The sequence below is a fragment of the Poecile atricapillus genome, chromosome 1 (genome assembly GCF_030490865.1).
Source record: "Poecile atricapillus isolate bPoeAtr1 chromosome 1, bPoeAtr1.hap1, whole genome shotgun sequence".
Lineage (NCBI taxonomy): Eukaryota > Metazoa > Chordata > Aves > Passeriformes > Paridae > Poecile > Poecile atricapillus.
The window spans coordinates 179,651,501-179,669,337 of record NC_081249.1 but is presented as its reverse complement, the minus strand read 5'-3'; the positions used below and the strand labels follow the sequence as shown (position 1 = coordinate 179,669,337).

Sequence of the window (17,837 nt, the reverse complement as noted above, 5' to 3'; positions counted from 1 at the left end):
CAAGTAACCAGAGCTGACCTCGGGCTGATCCTGAAGGGAGAGAGATTCCCACTGCAGGGATTCCTCATGGAAAAACACCTTTTGGGTGGAGCATGTGATCAGAAAAGGGAATTGGGGCAGGGATTCTTGCCTTTCTAGAACTATTTTATTTACATAAAATCTACAATAAATTATTTTTACAATCCTAGAACAAACTTCTTATTGTTACCGTTCTAGATTTGATCTTCTTTCAAATCTATACCTATTTTCTCTTGTTCTTACCATTCTGGAACAGTTTTCTTGTATTTCCTGCCATTCTAGAACGAGTTCATTGTGTCATTCTTGCAATGCCAGAATAGTTCTAATTTTTTTTATTTTTTTTCCCAACCCAGGGTGGTTTTCTTATCTTGTCCTTACAATTCTGGAAATATTTTATCTTTCTATATATTATAATTTCCAGGTTTCCTTGTCTTGTTCTTGCAATTCTGGAATTATTTTACTCTTATATTTATGTTGAAAATTTTAGACTCATTTTATCCTTGCGATTCTAGAATTAATTAATCTGATTTTTCTTATTTTTTACCATTCAAGAATGGGTTTATAATCCTAATCTTGCAAATCTACAATTATTTTATTTTATTCTGTCAATCTTAGAATATTTTTTCTTTCAATCTTAGAATTATTTTATCTTATTCTTTCAGTCCTACAATGATTTTATCTTATTTCTGCATTTCCAGAATGATTTCTCACCTTACCCTTGTCATTGCAGGATGATTTTTAACGTGCTATTTTTCAAAGCTTGTATTCACTTCTCTTTGATGTTACTCCCGGGAATCCCTGACGGTTTCCCTGAGTTTTCTTTGCGTTTCCAGAGTTTTTTTTCCAATTTTTTTTCCCAATCCCGAAGGCTCTCGCTGCCCCTTCCCGCCCCCCGCCTCACGCTTTGGCCCCGCCCCCTCTCGGCGCTGCCCAATCAGAGCGCGGTGCGGCGGCGGCGGCTGCGCGGCCCCCCCAACCCGGCGGAAGCTCCGCGGAGTTGATTGACGGCTCATCCGCCCAATAGCGAGGCGGCGGCTGCCGCGGCGGCGGCCAATGGGGAGCGGCGACGTGTGCGCGCGGGGCGGCGGCGGCGCGCGCGCGCTGGGAGCGGGAGCGGCGGCGGCGGCGGCGGCGGGAGCGGCGGAGCGGGGCCGCCGCCGCCGGGACGATGCGGCTGCGCGTCTACAAGCGCAAGGTGCTGCTGCTGGCGCTGGCGCTGGCGCTCTGCGCCTTGGCGCTTTGGGGCACCGGCGGCGGCGGGAGGCGGCGACAGCAGCTGCAGCAGCAGCAGCAGCAGCAGCAGCAGCGGGGCGGTCCCGGTAGCACCGGAGAGCCGCCGCGGGTCAGCGAGCTCCCGCCGCCGGTACCGCGCCGCCCCGTCGCCAACGCGTCGGCCGCCGTGGCGGCGGAGGTGCTGTCCGAGAACGCGACGCTGAGTTACCGCTCGCTCGTGTACCGCCTGAACTTCGACCAGCCGGTGCGGAACGCCGGGCGCTTCCCGGCGCGGCCCGACGTGGTGCTCGTGGTGCAGGTGCACGACCGCGCCGAGCACCTGCGGCTGCTGCTCGAGTCGCTGCGGCGGGCGGCGGGCGTGGAGAACGTGCTGCTGGTGCTGAGCCACGACCTGTGGGCCGAGGAGCTGAACCGGCTGGCGGCCCGCGTGGACTTCTGCCCGGTGCTGCAGGTGTTCTTCCCGTTCAGCATCCAGCTGTACCCGCGCGAGTTCCCGGGCCACGACCCCCGCGACTGCCCCCGCGACGTGGGCAAGGCGGCGGCGCTGCGCCTGGGCTGCATCAACGCCGAGTTCCCCGACTCGTTCGGGCACTACCGCGAGGCGCGCTTCGCGCAGACCAAGCACCACTGGTGGTGGAAGCTGCACTTCGTGTGGGAGCGCGTGCGGGCGCTGCGGGAGCACGCGGGGCCCGTGCTCTTCCTGGAGGAGGATCATTACCTGGCGCCCGATTTCTACCACGTCCTCAAGCAGCTCTGGGCGCTGCGCCAGCGAGAGTGCCCCGAGTGCCAGCTCGTGTCGCTGGGCACCTACAGCCCCGTGCGGGGCGGTTTCGCCGGCCGCGCCGACAAGGTGGAGATGAAGACGTGGAAGTCCACGGAGCACAACATGGGCATGGCCTTCGGCAGAGACACCTACCAGAAGCTCATCGAGTGCACGGACGCCTTCTGCACCTACGATGATTACAACTGGGATTGGACTCTGCAGCACTTGACTGTCTCTTGTCTTCCAAAGTTCTGGAAAGTGCTGGTTCCCGAAATCCCCAGGATTTTTCACACGGGGGACTGTGGCATGCACCACAAGAAATCCTGCAGACCGTCCACCCAGAGTGCCAAAATCGATTCTCTCTTGAACAGCAACCAACAGTACCTGTTTCCCGAGGCGATGAGCGTCAGTAAAAGGTACTCCATGGCTCCCCTGTCCCCTCACGTCAAGAACGGAGGGTGGGGAGACATCAGGGACCACGAACTCTGTAAGAGTTACCGCAGACTCCAGTGAGGATCCTCCTCGCAGCCGCCTTTTCTCCTTGAGTTGTTCCATTGTGTCTCTTCCAGGCACACACACGTGTATAAACAGCATTTATGAGTTGGTTTCTGCTTTAATATGAATAAACATTCTTGTTAAAGGTGTCCCAAAATAGTAATCTCTCATGTTTGGCAACCACGTTTTGGAAACGGGTGATGTGCTGCAGCCCCTACGCAAAAAGTGACCTGCTGCTGTGTTTGCTGGGAGGAGGAGGAGGAGGAGAACAATTTTAAGTGCATCTTTTTTGGTGCTTCAAAGCTCTGGTGGTGCCTGGGGTCCCACCCGGGGTCACCTCACCCCCGATCCCCGAGTCCCGGTTCGGTTGCGCTGTGTCGATGAATATATGAAGGATGGAAAAAAAAAAATAAATTGCATTGTTTTTACTACGATGTAGATAAATATATGATTTTTTTAGTTCTGCCAAAATAAAAATTCCATTGTTTTGTAAGCCTAGAGAAGTTCTTGATTGTCAGCAAAAAGATGATGTCATCTTGTGTTCCTAAAAAGTCAGGATGGGAAGGAGGGGGGAGTTTCTCTTCTTTAATCCTGAGGGCTGGACGTGTTCCATCACCCCTTCTAGCAGTGTGCATTTAACTTCATTAAATTTTTAATGATACTCATTAATCGGGGCAGAAAAGAGTAGCAAATTGGTGGCACAACACCTCTTTTGTTTGGATTTAAAAAAAGAAAAAGTTGTTCCAAATTAGCTGTGTCAAAACTGCTGCTGTGGGGTGGGAAGGGGCTGAGCTGGGGCCACGGAGCCGTCTGTGAATGCTGCAGCAGCTCTAAGGCCACTCCTCTTTGAACTCAGCTGTGGCAAAAGCACCTCAGCAGCTTTTGTAGAACACAGAAATGTGGCAGAGAAAGAAAATGCTGGGTTTTTTTCTTTTTCCAGGGGTTATTTAAGCACAATTTTGCAAGGTAATCGCTCCGTGTTCTGTTCTGCTGGGTTGGGGCTGGTGCTGAAGCTGTGCTGGTGCCTCACACTCCGAGACCTCTCCCAAAAAGCTGATGGGGTTAAGCTGAGCCCAGCAAAGCTCCTGCAGGATGTGACACCAGGGAGGGCAGGGCAGGTGTCTGGGGCAGCTGTGGCTCCTGCTGAGCTCTGAAACCACACACCCAAACTGGTGTTTCACAGAGAAATGTGACAGCAGTGCCCTGAAAAGAGGCAAAATGTACTCTCCTCTAAAGCACCTCTCAAGCAAAAACAGAAGTTGGTTCAGCAGCAGTGAGGAAAGGGGAACAGGAAGTTTATTATTAGATGTGTTCTCTCGGTTATTGTGCTTTAGGGGGGTGAGAAATGCTGAAATTCGAGGGAAACTGAGAAAAATAAATCTAATCTGGGTAAAGAGAATCTATTTCACCAATTGTAAATACTTCAGAGCAGACGTGCTCAGAGGATGTTCTTGTGCAATGGAATTTGTTCAGCTGGGGGATATCTGGGTGCTGCAGATCTGAAGCACAGCACTAGGATGGAATACAGGGTATAAATGTTGATTATTTCTAGGAGACTAATTAGAACTTCTCCGGGTAATTAGAAATTTCATTTGATTGCTAAGAATCACTGCGAGTCTAATCCTGCAGTTATCACAAAATGAAAGGTTTGGAAAATGATGACTACTGCTCAATTCCCGAGGGAGCCATTAGACCGAGGATATATACAAATAATCCCTGAAACAAGGGAAGAGAATAAAAAAATTTATGTAAACAATAAAGATACATTTTTTTCCAAGAGCTCAGAGTCACCTCCAACTGCAAACTTTTCTTGTAAGTAAAATTATTGCCAAAGATGTGATTAGAAAATTATTAACACTTTTAAGTTAAGGAAGGTTTTGGTGTTGCACCAGTTTCAGTAGGAACCCATGGGCCCTGGAATCATCACATGGAAGTCAGAGCAAGCATCAAACAACAGAAGGAAATCCTTAAATCAATGAAACTAATCCAGCTCGTAGAGCAAAGAGTTGTGGAAGGGGACGGGGCAGCGCGTGCGGTGATCGCGGAGGATCCGCACGCTCCCGTCCTCGGGGTTCACCTCTCGCAGCACGGGGGATCCTGCCCTGCTGCCCAGCCCTGGGGCTGCCTCCTCATCCTCATCCTCATCCCCTGGCACTTCTCGTTGTTTTCCAGAGCCTGGGGCCGGGGCTGTGTGTCCTGCTGCAGCAGCACTTTCTAAATCGGGCTCCTTTCTCCCAGATCCGCCAGGAATCGCTGAACTGGTGGCAGGAGGTTCATGCTGCAAACAATGGTGTGAAGCACAGCCTGCTTTTCCTATTGTTCCAGCTGTGGGAGCGGGGCTGGACCCTGCAGCACCTCCCTCGGCTGCAGGACACTCTGTTTCTGCCTTTGTTTCGGGGTAGCTGCTGTCGGTCCTTCCAGAAAGGGCTCCCCCAGAGCTGCCAAGTGTTCCTTCTCCATCACGTTCCTGTGGCTGTCAAGGAAAGAAATGAATTATTTTCTAGTTGGAACAAACTGTGCACACCAAGACAGGAGAGATTTGTTTCTCCAACAGCTCAGTGCCACTGGGATGGTGGAAAGCGTCCCTGCCCATGGCATGGGGGTTGGAAAAGGTTCCAAATCGAGTTGTGATTCCATGATTCTCTTTCTAGAAGCCAAGTGAGCGGGTGCTGAGGTTTTCCTGCTCCTGTCTGGGAATGTCCAGGGAGGTCCTTCTGCTTCCCAGGGATTTCTCTGCTCGAGGAAAGGCACTGGGCAGTGGCCACTCAGCACACCCAGCCTGATTCCCAAAATCTCCCAATCCCAGCGGCCACAGAATCAGCCAGGGGATCTCAACTCTTGGTGCAAGGTTGGAAGCAATCAGGGAATGACTGCGGAGCTAATCCGGGAATTGCCCTTTGCCTCGGGAGGGGAGAGGTGCTGTCCAAAAAGCACTGCCCAAATTTCACCATTACTGTGTGTTTTGGCAAAAAACTGCTGGGAATTCATAGATCCCTGGCAGTGGAGAGTCAGGAGAGGTAGGGATCTATCCAAGAGCAGCTGGATTCATGGATTCAGAGACACAGGCTCTTTCTCACACCCCCAAACCACTGCTCTTCCCAGCAGGAAACACGAGAAACACCAGTCAGTCCTTCCCAAAGGAAAACACAATCATGGAATACCCTGAGGTGGAAGGGACCCTCAAGAATCATCAACTCCAACTCCTGGCCCCACACAGGAGCAGGAATGTGATGATTTAAGGTATCTCAGCTGCCCTTAGGTCCCAAACCAGACTCATCTGCTCTCCAACACTCAGAATTTCATTTTTTTTTATGTCCAACCCACAGCAGCTGTGAAAGTTAAGCTGGATCCGCTATCTTTGGGAAACTCCTCGGGCCTCCAGCCCAGTTCCAGAGGTCATGTGTTTCATCTGAACTTGCCTCCCAAAAAACCAGCTACACATTAACCCCAGCTGCAGTCCCCAGTTCATGGCCACAGCAGTGACCTGCTCATTTCTGCTTTTTATGTTTCTTTTCAGAAAAGTTTCATCTGAATTTTGGATGAAGAAATCCCAGTGAACGTGGGGGGTTTATCTCACATTTTCCTCCTTACAAAATAAACATTTGGATTTCTTCATCTGTCCATCTATTTTGCCAAGGGAGGACACTTTAATCCCGTGGCAGATCCCAGAAACAGCCTGTCTTGCTCTAGACAGGGGAAGAAGAGCCTGAATGAGGCCTGAAACTACAAGGATTGAATTTGAGACCAGTGTTTAAGATTAATAGCCTCATGTTTAATTATCTACACAACAGGAACCCACCAAGTATTCCAATACATGGATTGAATAAAGATGAGGTAGGATTCTTCCCAGATAAAACCCTCTAGGATTTCTCTACCTGTACAAGGCTGAGTGAATGAGTTATTCCTGCAAGGAAAAAGCACTTTTTTAAATGATTGGATCACAGTTCTGCATCTTCCAAATGAAACAGGTTTCATTTCTTTGGTTTCAATCTTTGGTCACATTAAACGGCACAAACACAAGCTTTGCTTCTGAAAATTGACATTTAACTTGCAAATAACCCCAGTCCTGGGTTTCCCCTGCTTCCTCAGGACAAAACAGGAACAAAGCTGTTCCAGTGGGATTTGATAGGATCTTGCTGAAGAACATAAATCAGCCTGTGCTGCTCCTGGATCCTTACCTCCACCCTGATTTGAATTCTGTCCTCAGTAACATCCAGCACTTCAATTAATGGCTGCCTTTCCAGTGCTGATTGGGAGCAAGGGGAAGGGCAGAAAGCAGTGCCTAGAAATCCATCAACGTTCTCCTCACTGACAAACAATCTTTCCTAAAAAAAAAAAAAGAGAGAAAACAGCAGGTTATGTTCTTTTTGTGGGTATTGGGGCCAAGAACTCGCTGCAAAGAAAGCCAGGACAGCGATTCCCAAGTTTCACAGCACACTCATGGCTTGAGAGAGAAATTCTAAGCCAGACATTCAAAGAATGAGGTGAAATTAATTAAGACCAGTGCTTAGCTAATTTTGCTGGAAAGTACAAATCTGCATGGTATCAAATATAAAGGAAATATTATTTCTCTCTTTGGATGGGTGACTAATACAGAGATTTAGACTCTCTCTGAAAAAATATTTGTACCGACCTGGTTCCACCATCCTCACCTGTCCTAACAGCAGGAAGGTGTTAGACTGTGGTGGGTTTGTCTCCTGTCTGTCTTTAGGAAAACACAAACACCTCCTTGGAGAGGCACTGCAGGATCCTCACTCCAAGATCAGATCTGGAACACTCAGGGCTGGATCCATTTCACACCCAGACACTGAGACTGCTCTGATCTCCACACAGACAAACCAGTTGGAAAAAAAAACCAAAAGGAGAGGGATCCCTAGGCAGAGACACAGCCTGGGGTGTGTTTCCAGGATGTTCATAAACAACCTGAAACGTGTTGCTACAGGTTTAGAGATTTAAATCAGTTACACGTAATTAAAGGTCCTAAAATATATCCTGGAGGGGCTGTTTCATAGGACCTGCAGAGCTTTCCCTGTCCTTGGGTTATTCCTACATCATCTGTGTAGGCTGAGGCTAAGGACAGACACAATAAAAATAGTCTGACCTAGAGGAGTAGTTTAGGTTCTGGGAATTACCTTCCTTATTTAATTGGAAATAACAGGGACAAGTTGCAAACCTTCCACATTAAGTCACACTTTTCAATTTCTTGGTCCAGTTCAACCCTCTTGTCAATCCAATGAAAGTTACATTCAATTATCACTGACATCTTGCAGACCCAGAAGCAAAAAGGCAATTCTGCACATTTTTGGCCCCCTGTGGATGGAGCCTTATGCACAGCCAGATGTCACATTGTGTCTGAGGTACAAAATTTAACTGTCATCTTGAAAAAAAAAAAACAAAAAAAAACCCAAAAAAAAACCCCCACAAACCAGGATTGGAAAAATAAGCCAGAGTCCTATTTTTTCCACTAGTTAAATTAGAAATCACAATATGGAAAGTCATAACAGACGTACTGTTGGTTTTCCAAGGCAGAGGATTGGATTCATTTTCTATCCAGAAAGATTACAATCCAGGCAAAGAGCCAGCACTGGATGCTGGGATGGTTTGGGGAGAGATTAAAGTGCAGCAGAGCTGCCCTGACTGAAAACCCTCTCAGAACATCCCCATTTCTTGCATTTCTACATGCAAAGCCTAAAATTCTTATTCCCTCGTGCTGCATCCTCTCCTGCCTGCCAGAGAGGGATCTGACAGAGCTTTAGGCTGTGGAAATACTCTGCAGAGCTCAGGGGAAGGTGTCAGAGTACAGGAATGAGGCAGGGGCTGCAGACACAAAATCTGTGCGGCACCAAAACTCCCACAAGCTCCTGAACCCGATCCTTGGGCGGCTCAGGAGGAGAATTCCCAGCTCTGCCCTGGAATGTTTGGCCCACAGAGCACAGACAGACAAATCAGCCTCTCCTGGAGGGGATTTGGGATTTTGGTGCCCTGCCTGCACTTCCAAAGCACAGCCTTCCTGACCCAGCTGAAAAATCCAAGTCAGGGAATCACGGTTTGGGTTGGAAGGGACCTTCCAGCTCATCTCATTCCAGCCCCCTGCCATGGGATATTTTCAGGAACTTTCATTACTTTCCACTAGACCAGGTTGTTCCAAGTCCCATCCTACTTTTTCTCCATAAAATGAGGAAAAGAATCTTTTTTCCCCTCTGAATCTGCATCTGGCACCCGTGGCTGTGTGAGGGACACCCGCTCCTCCTCAGTGCAATCAGGACTCAGCAGTTTGGCAACAAACGTGCTGAACCTTTCTGGAGAATTTTATCCTAATTAAAAACAAAAGAATTTGTTTTCTTCACAGAAAATATTGTTTAAAAAACTAAAACTGAATGGGAGGTCTATTAGCAGGAAAGGTTCTTCCCCCAGAGCACTGCCCAGGGAATGGTGACATTCCCGAGGCTGCCGGAGCTCCAGGAGGGTTTGGAGACTTCTCCCAGGGATGCCCAGGCTGGGATTGTTGGGGGGTCTGTGCAGGGCCTGGAGCTGCCCTGGATGATCCCTGTGGGTCCCTTCCAGCTCAGGATATTCTGTAATTCTATGATTAATCAGTACTTTAAATGAGGATAAAAAGTAACCGCTTGTGATGTTGCTCTGTTAATTCTGACTCATTACTGCAAACCAATTTTACCAAGTTTCAGCCCAGCACAACTCTGAATTCTTGTAAATATTTACCATTTTACCCCATCCCTACCCCGTGGCCTGCCATAAATCATGGACCTGGGATGTGTTTGTTGTCAATGATTATCATTAGCCTGTTCCACCAGCCACTGTAACTCAGACTTTGCATTCACGGGAAGCACACACCAAGGCATTTATATTACTGCAGATGTTATCAGAGCACAGACCTTGGAAAAAAAATTATTCAGGAATTTATTCTAAAGCCTGCTCTGCCTTCCAAGCCAGAGCAAACAGAGGACAACCATCTGCAGCTGATTTCAATGACCCTGTAAAATAATTCTTCAATTTAAGCCGTTTATTTTCTGGTATTTATGATGTTCTCTTAGCAACTTCGAATTTAATTTGTTTTTCCCTGCACACACTGTCATCTGCTGTTTGGTACACACTCATTTTTCCCTGTGACTAAACTGAGACCAAATTAACATAAACCTTAGCAGGGATGACTTTGGTTTCTAGAGCACTTCATCATTCAAACCCATCCTTGTGTCTCACAGCACCGACGGCGCAGAGCCGGTCCCCTCACGGCTGCCCTCAGCACTCAGATGGGTTTATTCTGCTTTAATTTATCCAAATTGAAGACAGTTTCCATCCAGAGTTACCTCCCACACAGGCTGCGAGTTTGAAAAGCAGGACAGATTTCAGGCTTAAATTATTTTTGTGGTTCCTGTAATGAGAGGATCAGGGAATCTCAGAATGGTTTGGGTTGGGAGGGGATTTAAATCCCATCCAGTTCCAAGCCTGCCATGGGTTCCACTATCCCAGGCTGCTCCAAATCCCATCCAAACTGCCCTTGGACAACTCCAGGGGTGGAGCAGCCACAACCTCTCTCGTCAAAACCCAACAGTTCATGCCAATATGGAAAAGGACCTGGATTTCCTGACCTCTGCATTTGTGGGGTCCCAGCACAAACCAGCTCTGAGACCTGAGAATTTAAAACTCAAAGTTTTGGTACCTGTAGAGAAATGAAAACTTTTCCAAGGTGCTCATGACTGCAAAGATGAAACAGCTCCAAGGAAGCTTTGATGAGCTTCATCAGTAGGTTAATAATGTTTCCTGACATAACTGTTTTGTGTAGTCACGTTATTCCCAAAATGCAGCTACCAATTAAAGACTATTCAGAAATTAGTTTGTTTTATAGCAGAAGCAAACTAATTATGATCCTTAATGTAGCTTGGGGAAGAGATTACTTTGAAAAATGTGAAATAATAAGTTTGTTGTGTTCTCCTTCTTTGTCCTTCTCTGACCTCCCAAAAAACTTGCCAGGAGTCTTGAAATGCTGAGCACAGAATTAACTGAACCGAAAATAAACTGTTGTAGGATTACATTCAACAGCCCCAGTTTCCAGCAGCATCTTCTTAGAAGTAACCCCTGACTATTACAATAAGTCTTTATAGTAGCTTGGAAATTGAAAATTAGAACTCTGACTTCCAAAGAAACTGTGCAACAACTCCCAACAGCTTGGAAATGAGGGCAAAACAGCTGTCTGGGAAGGATTTCTCCACAAAAGGCAGCAAAGGTTTAAAACACCCATGTCTTACACTTCCCAACACGGCTCTCAAGGTTTCATGCTTGGTTGATTCTCCAACCAAGAAAAACATTTATCCACCAGAGTCCTAATTCTGAGCTCAGCCAGCCCAGCACAGCCCATGGGGGCACTTCCAGCCCTTGGCCTTTTCCACATGGTCCCAGTGCCAGGAGCAACAGAACTCTGCCACCTGCAGCTCCACACAAGGGATGTGGGAAATTTAGATGGGAAATTGGGCAGGAATTCCTGGCTCTGAGGGTGGGGAGGGGCTGGCACAGGGTGCTCAGAGAAACTGTGGCTACCCTGATCTCTGTGAGTGTCCAAGGCCAGGCTGGATCAGCCCAGATCACCTTATCCCAGCCTCTTCTAGGGGGCACTTAATCATTCCAGAATCCCACAATGGTTTGGGTTGGAAGGGACCTTAAATCCCACCCATCCCAGCCCTGCCATGGCAGGGACAGCTCCCACTGTCCCAGGCTGCTCCAGCCCCAATGTCCAGCCTGGCCTTGGGCACTGCCAGGGATCCAGGGGCAGCCACAGCTGCTCTGGCAATTCCAGCCCAGCCAGCAATTCCCAATTCCCAATCTCCCATCCATCCCTGCCCTCTGGCACTGGGAGCCATTCCCTGTGTCCTGTCCCTCCATCCCTTGTCCCCAGTCCCTCTCCAGCTCTCCTGGAGCCCCTTCAGGCCCTGCAAGGGGCTCTGAGCTCTCCCTGGATCCTTCCCTTTTCCAGGTGAACATTCCCAGCTCTCCCAGCCTGGCTCCAGAGGGGCTCCAGCCCTTGCAGCAGCTCCATGGCCTCTCTGGACCTGCTCCAACAGCTCCACATGTTTTTTTACCAGCTGCTTTCTGAAGGAAAAAGCAACAAAAGTTTCCAAAGGGTCTCCTTCACAAGGCACTGGTGGCTGTGCCAAGCAGAAAAATCAAATCCATGTAGAACATCCTGCAATGAGGCCTCAACACTCCCAGGAAAGTTAAACAAAACTTCCCTATCTCTGAGAAATTCCCATTTGCATCCCTCACACAGCGTAACTCAGCCTCAGCTCCAAGCATGAACTCCTCAGGAATGTTCAGTATAATCTTTTTCAGCCTGTAAATGTTAAAAAAGCAATGCATAGGAAAGCAGAGGAAATATTTCCTCTGTTTTCCTCTGCTCCCTGCTGTTCTCTGGAGCCCCGTGGGGGTTTACGTGAGTTAAATCCTGATATTCTTTCTCCCTAAGATCTGAGGGGATCTTTTAGGAAAGGGATGGGCTGGCTGCAGTTCCCTGCCCAGCAAGGGGAGCCCGGGGGGAACTGACCAGAGGACTGAGCACACATCCTCTGAACAAACCCATTCCAGGCCTCTGAGAAGGGCAGGAAGGGTGGATCAGCCTAAAAGGGAATTCCTGCATGAACCAGTCTTTTTCTAATCCCATGAAAAGGAGCAGACACAACCCCAAAACTGCTGGCAGAATTAATTACCTGCCAAATGGGTTTCACATACTCCTAGAACTGAGCCCCCAAGTCTCAGCAGCTCAGTACACCCCCAGAAAATTGCTTTTTATTTCTGTTAGCAATCGAGCATTTAACCCCAGGAGGCCAAACATTCCAAGACATTCCAAGTCCTTTCCAAAGGCACAATTTCCATAATTGCTCAGCTCCAGCACTACCATAAACCAGGACACACCAGGACACGTTCTCAGAAACCCTGCCTGGCAGGCTTACAGATTTTATTAATGGTTATTTAACTCCCAACCATTCTTCCTTCATCATTTACTCCCCAGGCTGTGTTGTCTGGAAATGAAGGGGAACCCTCTGATGCAGGAGTTTCCCAGGCCTGAATTCCCAGGATTTAAGCAGAAGGTGTGGAAGGTTCCAGAGGGTGAACTGCAATGAAGAGTAATGGAGAGAGCAAAGCCCTTGGCTGGTATTTCGAGACAAAGGGCAGAGATTTTGACAGTGGGGAAATCAGGCAGCTTCCTCAGGTCATGAGATTATTCCCTGGGAAAAACAGGGTCTGGAGCAAGGTCAGCACTGTGGTCTCTGGTGCAGTGACTGAGCACCAGAGCAGTGACAAAAGGGGGCTTTTAAACACCTAAAATATGTGACCCTAAGCCCACAACGTCCAAATTTATGGAATCTTTATTTTTATAGGATTTCTGGTCACCATAACAAGCCATAGAATCAAGAGGATGGAAAAGACCTCCAAGATCATCGAGTCCAGCTGCAGTGTGGACGTTCTGCTTTGGCCAAGGAGTGAAACTCCTCACAGGTAAAGTCCAGGGAAGAGCAGGGCACTGTAAAGATTTCCTGAAAAGAGGCACTTGTTGGGGTGGGAATTCCAACTGCTCGGCATCTATGGAAACTGAGCTCTAAATAGATCATCTTCCAGCACAGGGATTCAGCCACAGCTGACAACAAAAGGAAAAGCAGCTCTTGAAGTTCTGTTTCAAGCACGGTGACCTAAGGATGAGCTCAACTCATTCTTCTACCAGTACGTGGATCAGACCAACTTCCAAGAAGGAACATTCAAGGGGAATGATTTGGGCAGGCAGGCTCTGGAATCTGTTCCATGAAACAACACATGGAACACAACCCTCGGCCTCCAGCAGGAAGCAACTTCCCAGAATAGAGCAGAGCAGGAATTCCATAGCTGTTAAAAACATTCACCAGGTTGGACAGGGCTTGGAGCAATCTGGGATAGGGGAAGGTGTCCCTTGCTCATGGAGGGGTGGAATTGGTTGAGCTTTAGGATCCCTTCCAACCCAAACATTCCATGATTCACTTCTGCCAGGCACCATCCTCTGGCAACGCTGCTGAGGGAGAAGAGATGACCAACAAGCAGATTGGGAGATGCAGGATAAAATTCCTGCTCCAGGACAAAATTCCTGCTTGCCTCAACCCCAAAAACTCCCCAAAGGCATTTATTTACAGGGCTCTGCACTCTGCAATGACTGATGTGACTCGTTACAGGTCTCAGTGCAACAACCACAGCTCTGATCTATGGAATGAGACTCAAGGCAGAAAAACCCCCAAGGTGGCATCAGACAAATTGAAGAAATCAACGTAAGCAGAAGAAAAGCGACCAGGAACAAATGGTTAATGGCCAGAAGGCAGCATCTAATAGTGGCTCTAATTAAATATTCATTTTTCTCCCTTCAGTCTGAGCGAGTGCAGCTCTCAGGCACTTTGGGGAAATAGCACAGATTAAAAGAAAAGCAAACAGGACGAATGACTTCAGTTTATTTCTCCTGCTTCAATTTGCAGGCCCAGTGTCCAAAAGGACTGGAGGCCAGGAGAACCTCTTGGAGTCTGTTGTGAATGAATGGCCGGGAAACTGATGACTAATGCCCAATCTCTTTCTTCTACTCCACCCAAAACATTTTGCAATATATAATAAAATCAGCACATTCAAGGGGTTTTTTTATAACTCACAAAGCCAAAAATCTCATTACTGGGTAGTCTCTTAACAACTTTCAATCACAAAATGTTCCTCCAATTGCAATAACAAATCCATATATACCAAACTTCTGTTAGTGCAGCCACCAACCCAGCACCACCACCATGTTCACCACTAAACCACGTTCTCAAGTGCCACATCCACAGGTTTTTTGAGCATTTCCAAGGATGACGACTCCACCAGTGCCCTGGGCAGCCTCTGTACCTGCACAGAAACCAGGCAGGAGTTTACACAGTGGCTTTTTTGACGTGGCAGCAGCAGGCAGTGCCAGATGCCAGCAGTGAACAGCAGCACTGAGTGTTCTGTGGCCCCACTTGCACAGACTTGCAGGCTCCCGCTCCGGTAAAAGCAAAGGAAATGCTCTGCAAACAGCTCAGCGTGGGTGGTTCTCCATAAATTCATCATCTTTGATACTTCCCCGAAATAATCAGCTCCTCCTTCACAGAAATTGCTGTTGTAAAAGGTGTGCGGCTGCTAAATGGGAAATTCAACGTGGTTTCAGCTGCACAAACACTAATTGGATAAATACCTTTCAAAATCATCCACAAGTCATTTCTAGTTGTAGGGATGGAGCAATTAAGCTGCTCCAAGCCAAGTCTATCCCAGTGGATACGCTTGAAGCCTGCCAGCATCCTGGACTTGCACTCCCACAGCACGTGATCCAAACTGCAGAGGATTTTATTGCTCTCATCTCCAGCCAAACTCCAAATCCCATGGCTGGAAGGTTACACAAGAGCTGTGCAGCTTTAATCCCTGCTCATGAGGAGCTGTGTGGAAGTCTGAGCTTGCAGAGGAACATGGTTCTCCACAAAACTCCTGTGAGTGGTTCTGGACAGCATCACAAGGTGGGCAGCCCTTTGGGGACACTGGATGCAGCCACCCCACTTTCTCCCACCACAGGAGCATCACTACCCAACAACCCATAAAATCAGAAAATCCTAAATTAGAATCATATTCAGACAGAGCAGGTGAAGATTTAACCCAGAAAACTGGGGCAGTTCACAGCTGCTGCTTGCTGTTCTGCTCTGGTTGAACTAATGGGTGTTCCTGTGGCTGTAAATGGGAATTCTGTCCCAAAACACAGACACAGGGACAGCGCCCCTACACTTTTTGAGGGTGTATGCACACGTGTGTAAGCCTGGTGTATCATAAACCTCGTTCTTTGTGTGAACAGGCTGCAGGAGCAACTTACAGAGCTTTAAAAGTGAACACTAAGGACATAGAGGACATAGGCACCGTTTTCATCCATCACCAGAATTTCCCTTAGAAAAATATTTGTATGGGAGGCAGAAGTCATTCCAATTCCAAGGATGAAAGGGTCAGCTCCATGGCGCTGCTCGTACGAGACTCGCACAAATCAGGGCACCGCACTGACATCCTGGAGCAGCTCTCGGAGGAAGCAGCAACTTCCAGCTGCCCCTGACACCTCCCTGAGACACCACTCACCGAGCAGCAGCCACACCTCGGGCAGGTGGCACCCCAAAGGTGCCACTGTTACCTGCAGAGCGGAGGGGTCGAGGCCGAAGCTGAACTTGTCCCAGAGGCCGGTGCTGCCGGGGGCCTTGGCGAGCCGCACCACGGCGTTGTGGGCAGAGAGGCTGACGCTGCTCTCGGGGCTCAGCAGCGCGGCTGCGGGAGGGAAGCGCAGGAAGAGGGCGAAGGCAGCGGTGTCGCTGCAGAAGCGGAGGCTGTAATGGTGCGTGCCCACATCGCCGTGCAGGCTCTGGGGCTGGATGCCGGGCACCAGCAGCAGCAGGGTGAGGGACGCCTCGTCCTGCCGGGCACGGAAAGGAGGGCACTTGGCCGTCTCCTCGGAGGCCTGCGGAGGGGTGTCCCCCGTGGGCATGGCCGGCTCGGGGCTGCCCATGGGGGAAGCGGCACCGGAGCAGGGCGGTGGCGGGTCCGGGGGCTCGCTGGGTGGTTCTGCGGGTGGATCAGCGGAGGGTTCAGAGGGGGGGTCAGTGGTTGGAGCAGCAGGGGGTTCAGAGCTTGGATCAGTGGCAGGTTCAGCGGGGAGTTCAGCGGGGGAATCAGCAAAGGGTTCAGAGGTTGGATCCACGGGGGGTTCAGTGAGGGGTTCAGCGGGATCAGCGGGCGGGTCACAGAGTGGTTCTACGGGCAGTTCAGCGAGGGGCTGGGCAGATGGATCACAAAGTGCCTCAGCCGGGGGTTTGGCGAGTGAATCACCGGGCTCCCCGCCGCCACACGTGCTCCGGGCCGCGCCGCCAGGGCCGAGTTCCGGAGGAGGAGCCGCTCCGCCGCCCGCCTCTGCTGGCCCTGCCTCCGCCGGCTCCTCGGCAGCGGGCCCGGCCTCCTCCCGCCGCTCCCGCGGGCCCGGCGGCGGCACCACGGGCAGGGTGACCTGCAGCTGCCGCTGGGCCCTGTTGAAGGTGGCCCGCCCGCCGCTCTCGTCCACGTCGTACGGGAGGGGGAGCCGCAGGCGGTAGGCGGGACACCGCGAGTCCAGCCGCAGCTCCCGCCCGCGGATCTCCAGCTCCGCCTGCTCGGCAGAGCGCAGCAGCGGCAGCTCCACCGTCACCACCAGCTCCCGCGGCACCGGGCTGGGCGCAGAGTCGCGGCTGTGCCGGTAGTCCTGCAGGTCCACGTAGGAGCGGTGGCGGATGCTCCAGCGCGGCGTGGTGGGGCCGGAGGGCGGCGGGGGCGCGGCGGGCGAGGAGCCTCCGGCGGCGGGCGAGGAGCCTCCGGCGGCGGGCGGCTTTGGGGCGGCGGCGGGCGGGAAGGGGAAGGGCGGCAGCGGGGACTCCCCGTCGTCGGGCGGCTTTGGGGCGCCGCCGGGCAGCGGGGAGCGGATGACGGGCGCCTGCGGGACGCCTTTGTAGGAGACTCCTCGCAGGACGGTGGCGTTGTTGCGGTCCAGCCGCACCCCGCAGCGGCTCTCCACGGCCTCCAGCGCCGTGTCGCAGAGCAGGCGGCGGAAGCGGGCGCTGCGAGCGGCCAGGCGGAGCGCGGCAGGGTGGAACACAACGTCGTACAGGAGGCGGCGGCGGCCGGCGGGGCGCAGCTCCTCGCGGCCCGGGGCCAGGCTGTAGGGCAGCTCCCAGCGATGCCCGCCCCGCTCGGCGCGGGCCCGCGGTTCCCCCATCAGCGCGTTGCTGCAGACATTGATGTAGCAGCGGCGGGAGCCCTCCTGGCTCGTCCGCAGCACGAAGCCCGGCGTGGGGTGCACGAAGCGCACCTCAACGCCGCGCTCCCGCTCCAGCGCCGCCACTTCCTGCTCGTACAGCCGGCGCTGCTCGGGGTCGGTCAGCTCGGCCGCGTACTCTGCGAACAGCGCGCGGAACCGCTCGTCGCGGAAAGCGTGCTGGAGCCGCTCGGCCTCCTCGGCGCTGAGGTCCAGGTCCTGAAGCCGCCCCGCGCCCGCCATGGCCCCGGCACGGCCCGGAGCGCCGCTGTGGGGACGCCGAACAAGATGGCGGGCGTTGCTGTGGTGACGGTAAACAAGATGGCGGCGCCGGCGCGCCAGTTACTATGGAGACGGCAAAACAACATGGCGGGCTGTCCCTCAGGGCCGAGGCCTCTCCATCCCTCCCCTCGGTGGTTCTCGGACATCACCCCTGGCATCAGCAGGGTTGGGTCGCCATCGTTATCAAAGTTTATGTTCTATCCCCATCCC

The 17,837-nt window shown here is 51.2% G+C and overlaps 2 protein-coding genes across 2 annotated transcripts; one reads left to right on the top strand and one right to left on the bottom strand.

Annotated features, from left to right (window-relative positions):
* The first annotated feature begins 1,101 nt into the window (after positions 1–1,101).
* Positions 1,102–2,666, top strand: MGAT2 (alpha-1,6-mannosyl-glycoprotein 2-beta-N-acetylglucosaminyltransferase). Its single transcript, XM_058829298.1, has one exon. The coding sequence runs from the start codon at positions 1,187–1,189 to the stop codon at positions 2,525–2,527; it is 1,341 nt and encodes a 446-aa protein (XP_058685281.1). The 5' UTR covers positions 1,102–1,186; the 3' UTR covers positions 2,528–2,666.
* Positions 2,667–3,141: 475 nt separating this feature from the next.
* DNAAF2 (dynein axonemal assembly factor 2) lies at positions 3,142–17,719 on the bottom strand. Its single transcript, XM_058829293.1, has 3 exons — positions 15,702–17,719; positions 6,688–6,834; positions 3,142–4,982 (listed from the first exon to the last, which is right to left on the bottom strand). Exons 1-3 carry the CDS (start codon positions 17,586–17,588, stop codon positions 4,491–4,493), a joined length of 2,526 nt encoding a protein of 841 aa, XP_058685276.1. The 5' UTR covers positions 17,589–17,719; the 3' UTR covers positions 3,142–4,490.
* Positions 17,720–17,837: the final 118 nt, after the last annotated feature.